This window comes from Xenopus laevis, chromosome 5L, assembly GCF_017654675.1.
Source record: "Xenopus laevis strain J_2021 chromosome 5L, Xenopus_laevis_v10.1, whole genome shotgun sequence".
In the NCBI taxonomy this organism is placed as follows: Eukaryota; Metazoa; Chordata; class Amphibia; order Anura; family Pipidae; genus Xenopus; species Xenopus laevis.
Genome location: NC_054379.1, coordinates 73,968,274 through 73,992,003, shown reverse-complemented (window position 1 = coordinate 73,992,003; position 23,730 = coordinate 73,968,274). Strand labels below are relative to the sequence as shown.

Here is a 23,730-nt window from a genome sequence, read left to right as displayed (position 1 = left end):
ATGCAGTCGCATGCTGGGAGATTGAGACTGTTGGTGTTATGGGTCTCAGTCTGACAACTGACCTTTTGACTGGAAGCTTCAAAAAATATATACAAAACTTAAAACTAAGTGACAAAGTGGGTTGTACTTCAGTCCATGTGCAGCTGTGAGTCTTTACAAGTACATAGTCCAGTTACTAGTTAAATGCTCCTTCTTCAGGTGTTCCAAAAACATTTGCTGCATCTTAGTGCCACCTTGTGGAAAAACATGATCAGTGATGAATAAAAAAAAAAAAGGAAATACAGATAAGGGGTCGCTTGGGACATAGGATGTTTGAGCCCCAGCATGGAATTATTGCTGTGCCACACAGGGTTTCATTAAATGCCCATGAAATCCAGAACAAAATTTGGTATAGAGACAGACCTCTCCATTTTACCCTCAAATACTATCTTCCTGTTTTGCCTGATGACAGTTAGGTATGGGACCTGTTATCAAGAATGCTTGGGACCTGGGATTTTCCAGATAAGGGAATCTTTCTGTAATTTATATTTTCATACCTCAATTCTGCTAAAAAAATAATTTAATCATTAAAGGGGTGGTTCAAGTTTACTTTTAGTATTAATAGTTATATAATGGCCAATTCTAAGTAACTTAAATTGGTCTTCCTTATTTATTTTATATTTTTTAAATCAATTGCCTTTTTCTTCTGACTCTCTACAGCTTTCAAATGGGGTCACTGACCCAATTTAAACAACAAATGCTCTGAAAGGCAACACATAATATTGTTACTGCTACTTTTTATTACTCATCTTTCTATTCAGACCCTCTCCTATTCATACTCCGGTCTCTCATTTAAATCAATGCATGGTTGCTAGGATTATTCAGCAACCAGCGGAAATTGCAAACTGGAGAGCTGCTCAATACAAAGCTAAATAAAAGAAAATACTCAAAAACCACAAATAGAAAATGAAAACCAGTTGCATATTGTCTCAGAATATAAATATCTATATCACACCAAAAGTTCAATTAAAGGTGAACAAACCCTTTAAATAAGCGCAATAGGATTATATTGCCACCAACATGGATTTATGCAGCTTAGTTAGTTTTATTATTACATAGAAAGAAGAAATCATTTTGTAAATTAATTATTTAATTAATTAAAATGGAGTCTATAGGAGATGGCCTTTCCATAATTCTGCGCATTTTGGATATCAGGTTTTCGGATAATGGATCCCATGCCTGTATCATCCCCTCTAATTTCTCTCCTAGGGTGATACATGGGGTATCCCTGCTGAGTTGATCCAGTCCAGATTGTTGGACCTTGAAAGGGATGGGTTTAGCCAGAACTGGTTAAATTGGGAGATGTCCAGACTTTACTGGTTGTGTCAGATCAGGGCAATTTAAATAGTGTTGATTATTATGTATTAATGTTTGGGCAGAGAGAAATTTAAATCGGCATCATTTTATTAAAAAATATTTACACGACCAAGAAAACAAAAGTAATTGTGGCATGACAACAGAACATTTATAAAAACACATTCAAGAGTGAGAAGAAATCTTGTACAGCCTCTTTGGTGCCCGTATTTAGCATTTAAAAAAAAAAAAAATTAAAGGTCACGGAGTATTTATAAATAAACCATAAGCTCAAACAGAGGAATCGAGTTAGTGCACATAATTACAGCTCTACGCAGGAGTCCGTAGGCATTCATTTACAAATAAATAGTATGTATGTTAAAAAGCAGCAAGTCCAAGGCTTGTAAACAGTCCTTTCTTGACAACACACGACTAAAAACCAGCATTTCTGGAAAGAAAAGTGCGGTCCCTTTATTGGTCCTGTTAAAATTTGTTCAAGTTGCAGTGTTTTATTTTTCCATTCAGCATCCACAAAGCTGCTTGGTATAAGTAATGCCTGATCCCCACCTGCTCATTCACAAAATAGTTTTTCTGCTTTCAAACACAAAAGGATAGATCTGCTCTATGGCACTGGCAACCGACTTCACATCTGGACCTGCAAGGTTACAAATAAAATATTTCACTATTAACATTTTTCAAGGAACTGATCCCTGTTCCCGTGCTTACATCCTGACCCATCTATTTAAAGTGATGTAAGAATATTACGTAGACAAGGATAGATTAGCATGGTAATGTTTAAATTATTGGATTCTGGGATATAAAGCAGAGGGACTTCAAGAAGGATCCATAACTGCAACATGAAACAAAGTTTAAATGATTCTGCTTCTTCCAGTCATCAGCAGTTCCGAGGCCATATGGAGTCGCTGAATAAACAAATAAATACAGTTACATTTTGAACTGCTAATCTAAGAACATACCTGTTACTGTAATACTGCCAGTCGAGAAGATCTGCAGAGTTGCCCTCAGAGACTTTATTCTATAGCAGACTGCAGGGTGAAGTTCCGGCTCATAACTGCATTCAAAATTGTATAGGAAATATTTAATCACAGGGTTTTTTTCATACCAGTTGGAAGGAAGAAAAGAAAAGATAAAATAGTGGCATTACCTTGCATGAGGGCGATTCTGCTTGGTAAATTCATTCAATCTTATTTCAAATGGCATGGTACACACGGCCAACACATTCACAACTTTAAACTCAGTGAATTTAACCTGCAAAAAGAAGAAGTTGAACTTTGATGTTAAGCAAATCTGCAGGACCATTCTGCCACACACATTACCCAACACAAAATCTGCAAATAGTAGCAGGGCTGTAGGTTGCCCAAGATTAATTTACAAATACCCAAAGTTTGACCTTGCGTCAGAAAATCTAATCTACTCCCCCCCTCCCCGCATTAAAAAGGAACAGAAGAAAAACATCTATTTCTGGGATACAGGGACCCTAATAAAAGGCAAAAGTCCAGGCTTAAGGCTCACTGAACTCTTGGGTTCTGTCTTGGTGAATTTTGTGGCAGCAATTAAATGCCAACATGCAACAAAGCCGTTTCGGCTGCTTTCTCCAGCAGGCTGGTTATAACCTCTCTCTTCACTTCTCATAGGCCACCTAAGAGCTAAAGGTCCCCTGACAACAAAAGTAATGGATTTACCTGGAAACCAAGTTTCTGCAAAGAACGGGCCAAGCGCCTTGCACCCACCTTGGCTTCTTCCTCACTGCAGGAGCAAAGTTAAATAAATATCACAGAAACCTCAGTATTCCATCACAAAAGTATCACAGCAGTAACAATTAAAATGCAAACACAAAGTAAATTTATAATATTTAAATATATATTATGCTTTACTCATCAGCCTGACGGTGAATTCTTCAAGAATAGATTCAGAAAGTGATACTTTCAATTATTTGAATACAATAAGAAAGAAATAAATAAGTCAGTTGAAGACCCGGCCATTAGAATGGGGCTCCAAAAACAGTGGGCAAGTATGAAATCTCTGTTACGCAGTAGTTTGCAGCAGCAATACATATGGCTGCAAGGAGGCCTCATGGACACATCCTTATTCTATGTGCATTAACTCCACTCTAGTGGAAGGAATACAGTATGTTGTATGAAAGAAGCATTTGTTATTCAGCACCATTACTGTGCACCTTAGTGTATCTTACCACCAGCTATCTCCCTCTATGTTTTCTAAGAGCAATTGATAAATCAGTACTGGTCTCCCCTGCTTTTCTTTTCTCTAAACGTATAATAAAAGAAGGAACACCATCTCAGTGTAAATAAAATAGATATGTGGTGGGAGACAGCTAGGATAGGTAAGAAAAAGAGCTGCGTAAATACTGGGGCATAACATCTTTTATGCTTTTCCCTGAATTATGGCTCATTTGTGGGATACAAATGCTTTGGCCAGTCATCTTTATCCATACCCACAGCCTGCTCTGCAGATAAAATGAAGAGCTGCTATCAATGGAAGAACAGAAATGGATGATGGGAAAGCATGCACTATAACGGTAGGGGGATAGTGTGTAAGACAGCAGGCAGAAGCAAAATATAGAAATGTTAAACAACCACAAACTGTCAACGTAGAAAGGTGGCATAGATGAGAATACACAACATAGATACATAGTTAAATCAGGTTGAAACAAGTCACAGTCCATCATGTTCAACCCCTCCAAATAAAAACCCAGCATCCATACACACACCTCTCCATACCCTCACATAAATTATATATACCCATATCTATACAAACTATAGAGTTTAGTATCACAATAGCCTTTGATATTATTATGTATGCAAAAGATCTAAAAATGGGATATGAGAGGGGTGTATTGTTTTGCAAGCAATTCTCAGAGGGTTCCAGTACTTGGCTAATTTAACAATAGAGTTCACAAAAGACTGTGCTGCCTTTAAAATTAAGCAACATTTTTTAATCTTCAATTATCTTTGTGGGTTACAAATATTTCCCTGTGTGAGGATGCTTTAAACTTGAAACTGTGGCTATGCAGAAAATATTAAGGACTTAGTTGCCTTTTAAGTGGTTTTAGAAAAGGATTTACTAGTGTTCACGACCACCTGTTGAGCATGCTCATTTTGCATTATATGGTAGGTCTATCACTGGACTGTGCTCTGCTGTTTATTATTATAAATGCTGCTGCACTGCTTGACCACACTTTACTCAGTTGTTGCTGGACTACAAATCCCAGAATAAGGGTACATATTACTAAGGTTAAGGCATTCTAGAAGATGCAGTCCAGCAACATCAGGATTGCAGTCATAGATAGGGTTCAAATAAAATCTCAATTGGCTCTGGCCACTTTATTCGATTGAATAGAATTATACCTGGTAGCTCCTGTGCAAATGATTTTTCCCGATGACCAAATTGTAGCCGTTATCCTAGGCTTTCTTAGTTTCATCAAAACTTTCTAAAAAGAAAATAAATATGTTAGGATACGAAACAGGGCTGTAGTGAGGGGTGGGGGTAATAAAATTAATTTCAAGAAACTAGGGAGGCAAGAGAAATAACTCTAACCCATTATCTTGCTTTTTGTCTCATCAATAAAACTCCCTCCTTTCTTGGCTGCATACAACCATAACACAAAACATAAATTGTCTGAAGAGAACAGTTACAGGTCACTTCCCATACATTCACTTTGACTTTGCTGGCATATGTCCTTGAAGATAGTTCTATGTATGCTAATGATTTTTAGAATATGCACAACCTTGTATGTTAAACAGAAATTATTTCATGGTATGGCTGTTCGTTCAGCAGAATACACTATACCTTCTACCGCAGTGTTACCTTCAGCACTGTTGTTTTACTGACAGCTGCATAACAATAGGTAGGTCTATCTTTCCTGACAATTTTTCTCATAGTTTTTTTTAAAGAGGAATCTATTCTGTTTATAAGCAGTGCTATATTGCCTTAAAGGAAACAGCTCACCTGAAAAATGTTTCCTCTACTAGAGGTGTGGACTAATAGAGCCTGGCAGTTGGGGGAATTCCCTCTGCCTGTGCTAGCGGTGCGAGCAGCCATGTTTAAAACGGACGCATCAACCTAAATAATTATCCCCAATCCTATTTTATCACATTAGTCAAGCAAAATGAACTTTAACTGCACTATATAAATAATTTGAATCTGGTTTCCTTTGGTCTGGGAATGGAAAGAGAAAGTAATTGTCTGCCTTGCCTCTATGCCGAAGGCATAGAGGAGGGGCAGGCAATACTTAATTGACAGCTGAGATTCTTAACTGAGTTTACAACAACTATGAATGCTTTAATAAAATAAATAATTTAGATTCCATGTTTAATTTGAAAAGGACTTTTATTATACACACTGTATGTTACATGTACAGTATGTATGTGACATCACACACAACTATCAAAAGCCGTGGCACTATTCTCAGTGGGACAACATGGTTTCCCTTAAAGTAGTTCCCTTCCTCTGTGGGTGCCTTAGCGCATGCAGGGGGGCATTTTTAAAAAATAAATAAAAAATAAATAAATAAAACTATTGTTTCCCCCTCGACTGAATTACAGGCTCTTTTAGCCCGCACTTCTAGTCTGGGAAACATTTTTTGGATGGCAGGTGCCCTTTTAGCATATTGATAAACTAAAGGACAAACAAAATTATGCTTAAGAGCTTTTATCTAAAGCTTCCTGTATATAACATAAAAATGAAAAATACACCACACTTATAAATAGGGTAATATTTTTCTGTTCTAAATTCCAGAACAATGATAATGTTGTAATAGAAAATGGTGAAAACAAGTGTTACCTAGAAGCCATAACACCAGGGTTATAAAGTTAGCACGACAATGATTGCTGATTTTTGAGACAAAGGAAGGAGACACAACCACATGAATAATAGACTATAATATACTACTTGCTTGGAGCATTACATTTAGTAACTATTACAGAATATTTCAGCCCTTTGGTCTGGAATTTTAGCAGCTATCCGGTTGCTAGCGTCCAATATATCAAGCAATGGTTTGAAAGAGACTGGGAGGTGAATAGGAGACTTGGCAAGAAAAATATGTAGTAAAAAGGAACAATAAAAATGTAGCCTTCTGGAGCAATAGATTTTTTTGGTGTCAGTGATTGGCTTTGGAAATCCAAAATTGGAAACCTACATGAAAAGTTGCATATTATATCACAATGTATAACATACTAAAAGATTAAAGGTGAAAAGGTAAAATAACCTTAAATTACTTAAAATAACATGTAGCTATTTTGATTTTAAATCATCTCCCAGAGCCACAAAACAGAAGTAAAAACAAAAAAAAAAAGACAGACTTACACTGACTTCACGCTTGTAAATGACGTTTAAACCTTCCAAAGCAATCTTTCGCAAATTTAAATGGCATCTTGTTCGAAACACGCAGACAACATTAGTGATTAAAATATCCAGTGCCACATCACTGTCAGCATCCATCGAGATGGCTTACCCGTTGCTTCTTATCCACCATGAGGCTTACAGCCTGGAAAAACAATTCAACAATTAAGGCATTTTCAGATTCTCTCATGCAGAGAATGCATACAGTTTAGAAACATCTTTGTTTGCACCTTTTTAATGAAGTGGTCAGTATCACGATATTATAACAAATACAAATCTATATCATTTTGGGTGCAACACCACAATCAAACTGCTGCAGTGCTTTTCCCGTCAGTTCTTCCAGGTCTGCAAGCTCATACATGGGATATCAAGGAGGAATCTTGGCATTTTTGTGAGCAGTTCAATCCATATTCATATTCAATCAAAATGTAAAAGTGTATAATAATTTTGTAAGGCACTACAATATCATCAACACTATCATCTAGAACTGTGGCACCTGTAATTTTATTTTCCTATTCTACATCATTAAGTGTGACTAATCAGACCCAAGGGTAGCCAATGGTTTTAGTCAATCAGGGTTTACATGCATAAACAGATGCCATCTATAGTTGATAGTCACCAGCACACCCTGGCCTTTTAAAGCTCTATAGCTCCTGGGGGATGGGCAGCCTCTTCTCACGATTAGTATGAATATGGAGACAGACATTGCAAGTGGGAGGACCCCCTTCATCAGATATACTAGAAAGTGAGGCAGTGCAATATTTAACGGGTGGTCACAATGACATCATGAGGTCAGTTTAAATATTAAATTGATAAAAAAATAAAATAAATAATTGATAAAAATTGTAGAGAAAATAATTTCAGCAATCCAAAATCCATATTCATTTGTGTACCTTGAATGGAAACAAAAGTATCAAACGACAACATAGTAACGTAAACATTTTTACAAAACAATGTAGCAGTTGCAACTTAGCAAACATTCAGGGTTTATCCCGCTTGCAATGTCTGTTGTGCCTATTTCCATATTTATACCAAGCATATTACTCTGTGTCAAAAGGTACAGCCTGCATGTACGACTGTAGTTACTGGTATAGCTTCTACAGATGCAATCAATTATTGTCATTTTGCAGAAGCCTCCCATCTTGTAACCCATGGATCTGCTAAGCCTGTCAGTCTGCTGCCCACACATGCTGCTAAACAATACTTGACCAGCTAAATTTCCGCTCTGTCAAAATGCAGTGAACAACTTGCCAAATGGGGATCATGAAGTCAGACTTAAAGCAAAGATCTGCACTGCTGCCCCACCAATAAACATTTTTTGGATCAGTGAAAAGTCAAAATGGGTTCTTGTGCTTTGTCCGACACAATTACTTTTTCTGTCCCGCTGACAGATTCATTTTAATGTGGAGCATGTTCTGCATTCAATGTCCCCCACACTTTTTCTATATAGCACTTACTGACTGATCCCTTTCTCACAAGCTGCTGCCCTTCACTATGACTGGAACTCATGCTTCTCAGAGGGGAATCACTAACAGTGCTCCTTAGAAAAAGCAAAATGATGATTGGACATGAACCCATTAGGAAGACAGGCAAGTTTGGGGCATGTGCATTGAATCTGATGTAGGAGATAGATGTCCCTTGATTCTACATGGCTGTGGTCCTAACTGTTCATTCTCAGAGCTGATGGGGAAAAAGGTAAGGTTATTTTTTCAACTTCTTAATCTTATGGCAAAAAAATGAAAGGCAAAAAAAAAAAAAAAAAGGTTTGTTTTAATGTATACTTTTATGTAAAGGAGTTGCTATTGAACAAGTGTATAAAATGTAGTTAGTTTTCATCATCACAGTTCTGGTCGCTTGTAAAGATGGACTCCTGTTATGGCTGTGCCCAACTACATGGTCACCATTGCAGGTTGGGTACAGCAAGGCCTGAAGTCCTGGACTACTTCATGTGCTTTTCATGTGCTTTTTGGCCTCTATCAGGCTGTGCATTGCAAGAAGGTGATAACATGCATACACTACCCCATAATATGCATTTACCATCCAGGACTTCAGGTCTTTGCTGTAACTGTCCAAATAGGAATTACAAAACACAGGGTTGTTGGATATAAAAATAGAACACCCAAAATAAAAAAGACACTAACTTGCAGGAATATCACAATACTACAAATACAGCTACACTATATTTTCATATATTGTATTTTCTTTTCAGGCTATTATTTGTATCCCATTTTACTAAAGATGATTAAAGGGGAACTATAACAAAAATGAAAATTTAATGTAAGCTTCTTACTGAAATAAACTTTGTAAATACAATCAATTAAATATATCTGCATCTTTTCTGAAATAATCAAGTTTATCTTCACTATTCATCTCTCTTAGGTGTCAGATGAATGAGCCAATATATCTTATGGGGGGGGCTCCATTTCCTAGCAGATGAATTAGAACTCACTCAAATAATTGATTCCAGTAGAAACACAATCTAACAAAATAGCTGCCTTCTGCGCAAACCCTGCATGTAGAGAGACATGATGTCTGGTGATTTTAATAGAATGAGCTCTAACACATCTCCTAGGCAAACGGAGCCCCTATGAAATATATTGTATTTAACTGTCAATGAATATCTGACACCCAACTCCTGCATGAAGACAGAATGAAGAGAAACAGATGCTGAGAGAGGAATAGTTAGAGGAAGATAAACTTGAATATTTGGGAAACAGTACAGAATTTTTAAATGATTGTATTTAAAAGGTTTCTTATTTCAGTATGCTAAAGATTACATTAAATTTTAATTTTCACGATAGTTCATCTTTTTTTTCATTTATTCTAAGCCTGAAGCCTAAATCATTTAAAAAAGCACAAAAACCTGAAGATCGGTTGCAAACTGTCTTAGTATTCTGCTATCTACAGAATACTAAAAGTGTATGTTAAAGGGTTTGTTGAAGTAGAAGTATGCAAAGTAGACTGAAGTTATAACAACAATGCAGCCACTCCAGCATTACAGGAAGAGCAAAATTCATAACTATGACATGAGATAAGCTATTATCTATAGTCTGAGGTTTTCCAGCATTTAGCGGTCTATGGCTTCCCTGAGATGCAGTTTAGTAACACCTAGAGTCTTAGCTATAACAATGACAGATTATAGGACAAGGAAACATGATGGGAGAGCCATTATGTTATCTAATCGAATACCAGTGTTTCTTCAGCAGGCTGGTGCTCCTATTAGAAATAAAATACACCGGCCCACTGCAAAAAAAAAAAAAAAAAGTAATTCAGAAGAGCCATACCATACTTAACACTCCCAGGCATCTCTAGCATAGACATTAACTTGCGCATGTGCAGTATAATAAAAGCCCAATACGTTACTCCTCGCACATAAATTAGTGGAGGGTCAACTGGAGAAAGTTAAAAAAAAAAAAAAAAACCTGGCCATACCCTTTAAATACCCCACAGTCATCCCTCCCTCAAGTAAAACAGATAATATATCAACTTATATAAAATAAAGTGCAATGTGCAAGCTATTATAATTCCTAATTAAATATAAAGAATTATAAAGTTATCATGTGACAACTATAACAGTGTATCATGATAACTAAATGAATACTGATATAACCATTTAAAAAACATTTTACATGTAATGCGTCAACTCATCATACAAAATCACTAAAAGACAATGTATCATAGGTTCAACTGAATGTGTATCAAAATAATCGAAGTGACATTGTGCAAATATTAGATCAATTCATCCTAAAAATATCAAAGTGAAATACCCAAAAATATAGTATTCACAAAGTGACCATTTGAGAAAAGATTTTTTTAAAATCTCAAAAAAAAAAAAATTATCAATATTTACCTTTTACATCATTTATTATTATTATTTTATTATTAACATGTATTTATATAGCGCCAACATATTGCGTAGCACTGTAAAGTAAATGTGATTATACAACTACATCACATGAATTACATATATATAGAATATAAGGAGTAACAAACATCACGATCAATACAGGTACAAAGAGGTGAGGAAGGCCCTATGCATAGGCATACAGTCTGTGTGGGAGTGGGCAAAATCGAAGTAAGTGGGTGAGAAATGTGGTACTGTATGTGGTGTTGCGTTTGGTAGTTAAGCAGAGTGAGGGTAGGCTTCTCGAAAGAAGTGCGTTTTCAGAGATTTTTTGAAAGCAGAAAGGTTGGGAGAAAGTCGAACAGACCGTGGGAGAGCGTTCCAGAGGAGGGGTGCAGCCCTTCCAAAGTCTTGAATGCGAGCATGTGAGGAGATAATGAGAGAAGAGTTGAGTAGCAGGTCAGTAGAGGAGCGTAGTAAGCGAGTGGGTGAGTATATAGAGATGAGTTCAGAGATGTAGGGTGGAGCAGAGTTGTGAAGTGCTTTGAAAGTCAGTGTCATTAATTTGAATTTAATTCTGAAAGGTAACGGAAGCCAGTGCAGGGATTGACAGAATGGCGAGGCAGAGCGGTTGCTGAGGTGTATGAGCCTCGCAGCAGTGTTCATTATGGACTGGAGAGGTGACAGTCTCTGGAGGGGGAGGCCAATTAAAAGAGAGTTGCACTAGTCTAGATGCGATATGATGAGAGAGTGAATAAGAATTTTGGCAGCGTCTTGGGTAATAAATGATCGTATTTTGGATATGTTCCTTAGGTGGAAGTGACATGATTTAATAAGTGACTGGATATGAGGAGTGAATGACAGGGCAGAATCTAGGATAACCCCAAGGCACCGGGCCTGGGGAGAGGGGGTGATAGTGGAATTGTTAACTATGACGGATACTTCAGGGATGCTACTGGTGTTAATTGGAGGAAAGAGAACCATTTCAGTTTTAGAGAGGTTTAATTTAAGATAGCGTTGCGACATCCAGGTAGAGATAGCGGACAGGCAGGAGGAGACGCGAGTTAGGAGTTCTGGGTTGAACTCCAACAGAAAGAGGTAGGGGAGAAGATGATACTCCATTGTAGGAGACACTGAAGGAACGATTGGTGATGTAAGAAGAGAACCAGGACAGGGCTGTGTCACGAAGGCCAAGCGACTGGAGGGACTGGAGGAGGAGAGGGTGATCTACAGTGTCAAATGCGGCTGAGAGGTCAAGCAGTATTAGTAGTGAGAAATGATTGTTGGCTTTAGCGGTTAAAAGGTCATTAGTTAGTCGAGTCAGGGCAGTTTCCGTGGAGTGTTGTGGCTTAAAACCAGATTGTAGGGGGTCCAGCAGGTTATTGTCAGAGAGGAATGAGGTAAGTCGGTTGTAGACTAGGCGCTCAAGTAGTTTAGAGATGAAAGGTAGCAGAGAGATAGGTCGGAGGTTGTCAAGATTGGAGGGATCAAGAGAGGGTTTTTTCAGAATGGGGGTGACAAGAGCATGTTTTAGTTGAGAAGGAAAAATTCCAGTTGAGAGCGAAAGATTAAATAGGTGAGTTAAGGCTTTGATTAGACAAGGATTGGTATTGCGGAGAAGTTTTGAGGGAATTGGATCAAGCGGGCAGGTGGTAAGGTGAGAAGAGGCCAGAAGCTTTGAGACTTCCTCATCAGTGACAGGGGTGAATGAGCACAGGAGAGACTGGGGAGTGTGGAGGGAGGGTGGTGGAAGTCTAGGGGGGTTGAGTAGTGTAATGTCCCTTCTGATAGTGTCAATTTTGTTTTTGAAGTGCTCAGCAATATCTTGAGCAGAGACAGATGTGCATGGAGGGGGTGGAGAAGGGGAAAGGAGAGTGTTAAAGGTGGAGAAAAGTTGTGCTGGTTTTTTAGAAAGGGAGTTAATGAGTGAAGTAAAGTATGTTTGTTTGGCTTGGAAGAGGCTGGTGTTAAAGGAGCGCAGGGCAGATTTGTAGCTCCAAAAGTCTGATTCTTGAACCACCATTTTGTGATGGTCTTTGTGCTCCCTAAGAAACCACCTGACAGGAAATAATGCAGCTCTAACTGTAACAGGAAAGTGTGTGAGCAAAAGACAGAGCTCCGTCCATTCGTTGTATTCTAGCATGTATATATGCTATTGGTTAGGGTGTAAACACAGTGAATTATAGGAGCCAGGGGGAAACAATTTTCTATTTAGGATTACCCAATGGCACATACTACTTGAAACTTATGTTTTTGGTTGATTTAGTTAAAGCTGTGTTTTACATATGGGCAGTGTTATGCAATATATTTTGTATAGAGACCTCCAACGTCCAAGGGTGTTGTTTCCCTTTAATGGTGGATTATTGTTTCTAAAAGGAGGACCAGTCGGGGAAACATTATCATGATTCACTGGGGAATAGGGAGGTGTATAAACCAACAAAGTACAAAGAGAGGGGTGTCCGGCACTCAGAAAGACTAAACAAGGGCCGCCAAAAACAAAGTTAAAAATGTAATGTTTATTGTACGCGTTTCATGCCCCCGAGCACTGGGGGGTATGAAATGCACAGGGCCAATGGAGATACTGTTTCTTTTTTAATAAATCTACAATAAACTTTACATTTTTAATTTTTCTTTTGGCTGCCCTTTTTGAGACCCCAACACCCCTCTTTTTGTACTTTGCTGGTTTATCCGCTCCCTAAAATGAGGTCGGGGTCTGGTGCACCTGTTCTATGGAGAATGATCAACATATTTTGTGTCCTGCGCCTCCTTTTTTTACAGTGGTTTAACATTATTAAATAGGGAAGAGTGCAGGACTGGACTGGGATTCAAACTAGGCCCTGTCATTCCTTCTACACAGAGGCCATTACAGCCCCCACCAGCCCACCAGTCACTTTCTATGGCATCTTACAGCAGCCCCTCTGGCATTTGAGGGAAGCCACAGATTGCCAGTCCGACCCTGGAAATGTGCCATAAACAGATCAGCTCTCCCCACGGATTCAGGTTCCCCTTTTGATTAAAGATGTGCACTGTAAGCAGACCAGTAAATCAATGCAGAGCAGCCATGGGTGCTGGGGGGCAGTCGTCTCGGCACCGTGGGTGTTTCTGGTATTAATGGGAGCCCATTGTGCTGCACTTACTTCGTTTACCGACCCCCCCTGCTTTCAACAAACTGCAGACTTCGAAATGAGGGAGGTGGTTGCTATGGCGCCAGCATCTCCCTTCCCCTACACGGCTAGCTTTATTACAGTCTCGGTAAAGCCGAACGGGGACTTGGTGGGTTCTAAACGTCACCCTCTAGTCCACGCCAATGCACAGTGCGCAACATTCCCGCTTTTCCTAACACAGCCCGCAGTCCCAGATCGCTACTTACACCTTCCGCAAAGCTGTTAACTGCAAGCTTCCTCCTTCTGTCTTTCACAAAATCCAGACGACGCGTCTCATCACGCGAGACTTGGCGTCACGACTACACGTAAGCGCGGTGACGCATCACGTAGTTGCATAAGACGAGCAGAGGTGGCGTAATTTAGTTGGAAGCAGCTAGAGATAGAATGCCACATTTGGTCCAATCACAAGCTGGGGTTATTCTCCTCGTATCTTCTACTTTTGTTAGAGAGAAAAAAAGACCTTTCATTCGTGTTAGTTGCCTGCTTAGCCTTTTGCAACCTCAGCTCCCAAATTTTTCTCATATTTCATTCGTAATGTCTGCTCAGAGCTTAGAATTGTATAGGGAAACCTGCCACAGTGAAAACTTCTCCCAATTTAATTAAAAATTTAATATTTTTGCGTAGACCAGGGATCCCCAACCAGTTGCTTGTGAGCAACATGTTGCTCTCCAACCCCTTGGATGTTGCTCTCAGTGTTCTCAAAGCAGATGCTTATTTTTCAATTCCAGGCTTGGATGCAAGTTTTGGTTGTATAAAAACCAGGTGTACTGCCAAACAGAGCCTCAATGTAGTTTGATTATCCACATAGGGGCTACTAAATGGCCAATCACAGCCCTTATTTGGCACCCCAGGAACATTTTTCATGCTAGTGTTGCTCCCCAACTCCTTTAACATCTGAATGTTGCTCAGGGGTTCAAAAGGTTGGGGATCCCTGGCGTAGACTATGACCAGCTGAAATAAATCATGTTTTTGTCATTTTGAGAGGGTCCTAGTATTTTTTGTGCGTATGAGGGGGTAGAACTAGGTTTACCGGCCTTCCTATATATTTATCTTTTTTCCCTATTAATAACATTGGGATCAACCATCATTTTTACCGGCCAGGACTGTAAAATACCTGCCAGATGGCAACCCTAGGTAGAACAGGTAATTTAGGAATTTACATTGGGGGCAATTAACCAAAAGTTATCTTTTATTCTTTGATCCAGACTTTGATGTATGCAGATAACTTGTCATTTCCGCAGCAGAATATGTTAACAATTTAGGCACTATGGTCTAATTTAGGAGAATATAATGGGTACCAACATTAAAGGTGATAAACAAGAAAGTGTCAGTGCATTGTACTCTTAAATATAGAAGAAAAGTCGTGTTTCATGCTGATTTATTGAACATTTCTTCAAAAACCCTACTAGTCCTGCCTGCCTGATCCACTTCCTGCTGCCTTCTTTCCCAGGCTGGCGGCACTTAGCACAATGAGGTGTATGATAGGAACCAGTTGGCAGTTAGGCTAACCTAATAAGGAAACTGAAGCCTGTCTTTGCTTGTGTAACTGCAGGGCTGTGATTGACTATCCCCATCCTTTTTTTCTGACGGACCGTTAGGACACTCCCACTCCTCATTTGATCTAGGACAGCACTGTAGCATATATATAGGGATCTCCAATAAAGGGGCCATTTTTAAAGATAATATTTATTATTAGCCTAGAGTAAAACCAGCACCACATATAATTCATTAATGCGTACAATTTTGGGGGAGGTGATTTCACTTATCTTATATATTTCCTTTAATCTTTAGTATTTAGGCTTTTTTTTATGGTGGCATTGGAGGTTCCCAGACATGCCACCATCAGAGCCTCTTTCTCAACTTGACCAAAAAGGAAAGAGTTTTTGTGCCAACTAGGACCAGGTGAAAGTTATCTTTTAGTTTTATTGTACTTCGAGGATACCAGTTTTTTGTGCAAACATGGGGCAGAACAAGGGCTAATGTAGGAGAAGATAGTGAGTCAAACTGGCCATAAGTACTCTTAATCTTCTTTTCCTTTGGACCTATCGCTGTGCAGCTACCCTATCAGTTCTGCAGCATAAAGTTCCAGGGTCCCAAATGTGCATTGGTGAAGACCAGTGTTGGCAGGGATTTCCTCTGTTTCATAGAGGAGGTAGACCACTGTTGCTGTCACCCACAGTTACGCAATATTTTTCACAATTTAAGTTCAACGTATGGGCTAATTTAGGAGAAGCTTAATACAGTGGTGTCGGAGGTTTTCAGAACATTAGTTCTAGTGCTCCAAAAGGTAAAATCTTGAAGAGATTGAGAGAGTTTTTCTTACAGAGGAATTCAGGGATGAACTTTGTAGAGGTAAAGAGCAGCAAAACTCAAATTTTTAAAGATCGTACCCCAAAGCTGCTAAAAATCTGAAAATTTTCTAAAAAATTCTTAGTATACATTGAAAACAATGTATACTAACAAATTTTTTTAAAAATGTTTTTTAAGGAAAACAAGAGAAGAAATGTAGTGAGGAGCAGAGCAGTGAAGAGCTTTTAATGTTAGCAGAAGTAGTTTGTATGCTATCCTTTGCTTAACAGGCAGCCATGCTAATGATTGTACCTGGGGCTGAACAGGTTCCCTCTTGGGAGAGAGGAGAAATATCCTAGCAGCAGAGTTTAAGATCATTTTCTAATTGGACCAGTGTTGTTAGTGGAGTACCGCAGGGCTCTGTACTAGGTCCCTTGCTTTTCAACTTGTTTATTAATGACCTGGAGGTGGGCATTGAAAGTACTGTTTCTATTTTTGCAGATGTTACTAAATTTTGCAGAACTATAGGTTCCATGCAGGATGCTGCCACTTTGCAGAGTGATTTGTCTAAACTGGAAAACTGGGCAGCAAACTGGAAAATGAGGTTCAATGTTGATAAATGCAAGGTTATGCACTTTGGCAAAAATAATATAAATGCAAGTTATACACTAAATGGCAGTGTGTTGGGAGTTTCCTTAAATGAGAAGGATCTAGGGGTCTTTGTAGATAACACGTTGTCTAATTCTGTTCAGTGTCATTCTGTGGCTACTAAAGCAAATAAAGTTCTGTCTTGCATAAAAAAGGGCATTAACTCAAGGGATGAAAACATAATTATGCCTCTTTATAGGTACCTGGTAAGGCCTCATCTGGAGTATGCAGTGCAGTTTTGGACTCCAGTCCTTAAGAGGGATATAAATGAGCTGGAGAGAGTGCAGAGACGTGCAACTAAATTGGTTAGAGGGACGGAAGACTTAAATTATGAGGGGAGACTGTCAAGGTTGGGGTTGTTTTCTCTGAAAAAAAGGCGCTTGCGAGGGGACATGATTACACTTTACAAGTACATTAGAGGACATTATAGACAAATAGCAGAGGACCTTTTTACCCATAAAGTGGATCACCGTACCAGAGGCCACCCCTTCAGACTAGAAGAAAAGAACTTTCATTTGAAGCAACGTAGGGGGTTCTTCACAGTCAAGACAGTGAGGTTGTGGAATGTACTGCCGGGTGATGTTGTGATGGCTGATTCAGTTAATGCCTTTAAGAATGGCTTGGATGATTTTTTGGACAGACATAATATCAAAGGCTATTGTGATACTAAGCTCTATAGTTAGTATAGGTATGGGTATATAGAATTTAATTAAAAGTAGGGAGGGGTGTATGTATGGATGCTGGGTTTTCATTTGGAGGGGTTGAACTTGATGGACTTTGTCTTTTTTCAACCCAATTTAACTAAGTAACTATGTATGCATAGGAGAGAGATAGGTGACTGGGGAGCCTGGTTAGTAGAATATTGCAGTAATCTAAACGGTATAAAATAAGGAAATGTATTAGTGTCCTAGCTGTTACTTGTGAAAGAAAGGGCCTATCATGGCAATATTAGGGAGGAAAAAAGAGCAGTTTCTTGAGTGGGGCGGGGTTCTCCCAAATCCGCTCTGTCAGTCTTTCTTGTAAGAATATTCACACTATAGACAAGTTTATGTATGTGGCCTTGATTTTATGGAGCTCAGTTTCAGAAGTATGTAAGGATCCTACTATGATTCTGCACCCAATGGGATGTCAGTTTACCACCAAGAGCACTTCTGTGTACTGATTTCTGTGTGTGACCTTATCCCATGTCATCATAATTTCTATCACCTGTATATCAAATACTGGCTTGTTTTTAATATTTGCTGTCTCTTGACATCTGCTTAATTTTTGCACAACAAAAACTTATCCTCAGGTTCAACAGCCAATACTTCTATAACTAACTACATACCTGTCTCTGTGTATCTCAGCACTTGGAATCCTTGTGAGGATTTTACAGAGTATTGTTAGAGTAATATGACCTAAACTATCCCAATTTTTTATATTTAAATATTGGGAGTTATAAAAAAACATTTTTCAGTTTTCTTGTGCAGATTTTGAGCGGTGATTTAAGTATTTTACATTCAATTCTGGGGATCAAACCTCTTATGTAATATTTTGACTATAGAATTGTTTAGTGTCACTGCCAAGACCAAAATTATTGCAAACAACACAGGTGATATGAGGGTGCCTTAAAATAACATGTTTTAAACAAGACATTTCTGTACATGTTTTATAAATGTTATTTTGACTGATCTAGCCAATTTGGCAAATTTCTATTTAGGTTTATCCAATGGTACATACTACAAGTATATTTTATGAAAATGGTTTATTTAGATAAAGCAGTGTTCTATGATACATTTGCAATATATATACAGTATTTATCATGCAATGTTCACATGTATAGTTTCCTTTTTCAATAAACTTTGTGTTTGACCTGCAATACTGTGCACTGAGCTCACTGCTTGTAATGGATCTGTGATTGTAATATATGCAAATATTTTTAACCCTCTGATAATATCTGGCTATGAAGATTTTTTTTTTAATTACTTACTGTATATTTGATATACCTCTGATAATATGTAGGCTGGATGAGGATACAAGTCCGGCAGTAGCTGGAGAGCCTAAGGTTATGCAATAAAATATAGAGTATTCCTTTTATTACACTGACCTTTATGGGAAATGCATGATATGACCTTATACAGTACGCAGTGACAGGAATAGCATCTGCCTGTCACTGCAAAACATGGGTGGATAAAATAGACACTTTTTGGCCAAAATCCATTCTTGTGCAATGTCCCAGGTGGATGCCATTCCTGCCAATGCCTACACACAATGGGAGTTTGCAGGCAATATCCAATGGCATGATACTGTGTGTCACATTAGCCTAAGGGATCTGTAAATTGCATTTTCTCCCATCCCATAAGCATGACAGCTAAATGCGTGATGCAAATTATTATACATTATAATATGTCTAAATACAGTAAACATTATATGTTAAACAAATAACTGTCATTATTACGGCCTTAACCAATGTTACTGGCTCTTTAAATATTACAACCAGAAACAATGCCAGACCACAAGTCATTTTGTTTCTTGGCCGAAATCCCTAATTCAGTGAATTAGTAATGGGTAGACAGATTCCCACTAATGTTCTTCTGGGTTATATTGACCTCTAATTACTTCCTGGCATTAAATATGTCCTGTTGCTACTTTGAAATTTGGGATGGAAAATTGCAGTCTGAAGCCTTGAAGTTTGGAACTCAGATATAAAAACTGAACTTACTCCCACCTCCTAAAATGAATGTTGTCTCGTAGGTCCACTGTTTCCCAGGCTGTGGTTCAGCAAAACAGTCACTTCAAAACATCAGTAATAATCACAAACACTCTACAGTTTATGACTCAATTTGCTAACCCACCTATCTTATCTGTCAGTAACAATATGCAACTCGTTAAAGCCCTGGGACACTGTATTCCAGGGCAAAGGAAATAAAAAAAACATAGAACTTAAAGGGGAAGTTAACCTCACAACAATTTAAAATATACGATAATTATACTTTATTTTTTTAAACATCTTAATACAGCTTCAGCTAAGCTTGCTTATCTCTTCCACTATACAGCTGCATTAGAAATAAAGGCTCTTTTCCAACCAGAAGTGCAGTGGCTCATTTCCAACCACCAAGTGCAATTTTGGATATATGTTTTTAGCCACATTAAAGTGCATTTGCAGCATCATTGTGTCTGAGCACAGCATCAGCTTCACTGTGGACAAATCTTGTAGTGGGAAAGGCGTCACATCCGCTAAATGGCATTAGCACAGAATATTGTGATGTGTCTATAGAGATCATTTTTATAAACGGCACAGTTGTGTGGATATTTGAGTGACTGCAATTGCAGCTGCATTTATAAATGAGTCCTATACTGTATAATTCTCTGAGCAGTGTTGTATATACGACTAAGTAAGCCTTTTTTTAATTACCAACTGATCATGGCAAGTGTCTTTTAAGATCATGGCAAGTGTCTTTTAAGATCATGGCAAGTGTCTTTTAAGATTTGGGGGATGATTTACTTTTACGTTTTTACTGAGTTTTTTTCCCTAAAAACCTCACCCGAAAAAAAGCGAGGGTTAATTAATGGGCACCATAGTTCTTAGTCTTTAATGTAACTGTACTTTGTATTTATTAATTTGTATTTATTATTGTATTGACTCCTGTTTGTATCAATGTTTTGTTCTTCTATTCAGTGCTGGATACATAAGTAGCGCTGTATTAATTAAAAATATACATACACATAGAGGCCTATTTATTGAAGGTCAAATTTTAGTGGTTTTAGAGGTTTTTGACCAAAAGCATCAGCGCAGCTCAAATGGTCTTCTATAAAAAAAACTTTAACCTGACAAAGTTTTGTATTAGAGGTTTCCATTTTTGAGATTCATGGGGAAAAAAAAGAAAAATTTCGATTGTTAGTTAATGGACCCCTTATTCTTATGCTAAGAGTAATGGCACACAGGCTGCTTTGACTATTCTGCCCTCTGGTGGAGAACAGCTTCTAATACTATTGACCTAGTATTGACTGGCCCCTGTTGTGTGTGTGGATGGGGGTGGGGGCAGTTTTAAATTAGGATTGGTGATAATAAGTCCGACAGGGTTTTTTTTATCTGCTGCTGTTTTCTGCCAAGTGGTAGCTATTAGCAAAACACTCCATGTACCAATATCTTATGCTGCAGATTTAGCAATGGTGGTTTTTGCCTGTTCTGCTTAAATTATAAATACCGCATTTACAACAGGCCAAATGTATTTCACATAAAAGTCACGAAAAGTCTGTTCAGTTCTTTAAACTTTCTTTTCAAATTTTCCATTAGAAAATGCTTATCTGTTCTACAGATTATTTATATGTTCTCATTGAACTATGTGCTTTGTAGGTGGCATTTTACTAATCAGTATGTGTTTTATAACTCCCAACATACCCCTTTCAGTTTCACACCAGGAGTAATGTATTTGTGTCCACCAATTAGTAAGGTCATCAGTAAGAATTCATATTACTATTACTCCATTCATATTACTATTACAAGTATGGGACCTGTTATCCAGAATGCTCGGGACCAAGGGTTTTTCCGGGATCTTTCCATAATTTGGATTTTCATACCTTCCAATAGAAAATTATGTAAACATTAAATAAACCCAATAGGCTGGTTTTGCTTCTTACGGGAGACAGTCATTCCATAAATCTGAGCTTTCTGGATAATGGGTTTCCAGATAACAGATCCCGTAACTGTATTACTCTTGTAGTGCAATGATGTTACACAGATCCTTCCATAGAACATTTCGGTTCATAATAGCATACCACTCAATGGTTCTGATATACAAATTGTGGTCCTCAAAAGGAAAGTAGATTGGCATAATTTGTCTATGGGGGCATGTGTGAGTGTAACTGGTGGGAATTATTCCACTTTTTCTGGATTAATTGTTATGAGGTATGTACCAGTATCTGCCCTTGTGAAGGTGATTTCCCTACCACAGCCACAGACACTTCAGTTTCATCGGTGGTTTACTAACCCACCAGCAAGTTTTTGTCAGAGAAAATAAAAGCAACAGGTGGAAACCCAAGGTTGAAAAAACATACCAGTCCACATACATAACCCTAGACAGAGTGCTGTGCTTCTACTGACTGTGACACCTTAATGCATAATACACATTTTTTTGAGATCTGCTTAAAGGTAACGTTTTTTTGGGGGCCAAAATATCAATTAGATAAGATAAGATACGTTTGTAATATATACTATAAACTGGTGCTACTGGTAGACAGAACCTGTATTAAATATGCACAAAGGAAAAGTTGTTTGAACAAATGAAAAATGTTTACTTTTTTGTTGAACTTTATTACTTTCTCTTTAGTGCATATACAGTATGCACATAATTCACTACAATATAGTTTTCATTGGATTTGTTATTCAAAACTAAAGATTAAGGGGGTTATTTATCAAAGATCGAGTTTGTGAGGTTTGTGTGGTTTTCTCTACCTCGAATGTTTGCTTATTTATGGAAAAACTTGAATGTAAAAAACTCAATTGAATGCAATCAGGAAAAAAACGTGAATACCTATTTAATATTATTTTAATATTTATCAAGTTTATAAGGTAAAAAACCTTGAATACCTCGAATTTATCGAGTTTTCGAGCTCAAACCACCATAGAAAACCCGCAAAATGGTAAAAGGGACCTCTGTCATTGACTTCTACATGACCTTGACAGGTTTTAGCTGGAGTATTTCTGGATTTGGGCTTTTAGTAGCTTCATAGCATAATAAATCTTTGAATTTGAGTTTTTTCCCTCCAAAAATTAAAATTGGGTTTTTCAGTGAAACTAGCCTTGACAAACTCAACTCGACCTTTAATAAATAACCCCTTAATTAGGTTGAAAATGAAATTGTAAATAGCAGAATCATTTATTTCTAATGCACACAGTATAATGTAGTATTAAATATGTCACCATCAAAATCCACTATCAAAATCATGACAATAACCCTTTAAAGTGGGGAAAAAGGTATTAGACCCATGAAAACAGAAGAAATTAGTTTATGTGCAGTATATCATGAGCTTGGTTCTTTAAACTGAATTATTTGTAATTGGTAAGTATTACCATCAGCAAATGATATGATAACCAGTATATTTTATACAGCAGCTGCATCTCTTAGGGTGCAACCAGAATTCTTTGGGTTAAACTGACATACACCGGCAGATTTTAAGTTGCCAATTTGGCCCCTTCAGACCGAGCTTATCTGCCTGTGTAACGGCATATCCCATAGATACCCATCTGACCCTGCCAAACGAGCGGATCTTACTGTGTGTGTGTGGCTGCTTAAGTTAAGAAAAAACAACTTGGAAAATGTTATTATTTCCCACAGAAAATCGAGATTCACTGAAGTGACGTGTCAGTGCTTTCAATATCCCAAAGTTAAAAATAATAAAATCACACCCAGAATGTTTGTACCAATGTGGATTTATTAATATACACTGAACATGTTATATTAGTCAGACAAGAGCTTTGTTTGGTATGGTGTGGGTTCACTCAAACCTTCAGGGATGTATAATGTTCTACCCATGGGAATGTTTACTTGGGAGGTCTTTATATTGACCTTAATACACTTGCATATAATCGAAAGAATGTGACATTTACTTAAGTGGTCTTTACGAAGAACTGTAATTTACATATACAATTCAGTGATTCATAGATTCTATTTTTGTAGACTAAACATGACATTTTTATCTTAGTCTTTCATAATGTATTTTTGATTTTTTTATTTCTGAAATAATTTTTTTTTTAAATTGTTTGATACCTCTTGTTAAAACCAATCACGCATTGGCCACTGTAGGTCTTTTTAGTGACCCTGTGATGGAGATGTAATTAATCATCAAAGTAATCAATATAGCAGCTCCTAATCATATCAATAATTACAATAATACAGTTAAATGTGTGCTCAGTGAAGAATAACCTGTCCTGATAGGGCACATCCATTCCATGTTCTGTATGCAGGATCACAGTGGGATCTGTAGCCCTGTATTTACCACCTGCTCAGGGCAGATACTAAGTTCATTGCTTCTTTGCACCACTGATATCTGCTTTCTTTTTAAGTCCAAAACAAGGTCATGGCCCCCCTCCCT

The 23,730-nt window shown here is 37.9% G+C and overlaps 1 protein-coding gene across 1 annotated transcript; it reads right to left on the bottom strand.

Annotated features, from left to right (window-relative positions):
* Positions 1-1,421: 1,421 nt before the first annotated feature.
* tbpl1.L (TATA-box binding protein like 1 L homeolog) lies at positions 1,422-13,973 on the bottom strand (the record flags this gene model as incomplete). The annotated part of the gene is given in 7 exon segments (NM_001090263.1): positions 1,422-1,987; positions 2,310-2,404; positions 2,498-2,601; positions 3,036-3,099; positions 4,719-4,801; positions 6,676-6,856; positions 13,926-13,973. Coding segments are annotated over 6 exon segments (561 nt in total). The 3' UTR covers positions 1,422-1,907.
* Between the last annotated feature and the right edge of the window lie 9,757 nt (positions 13,974-23,730).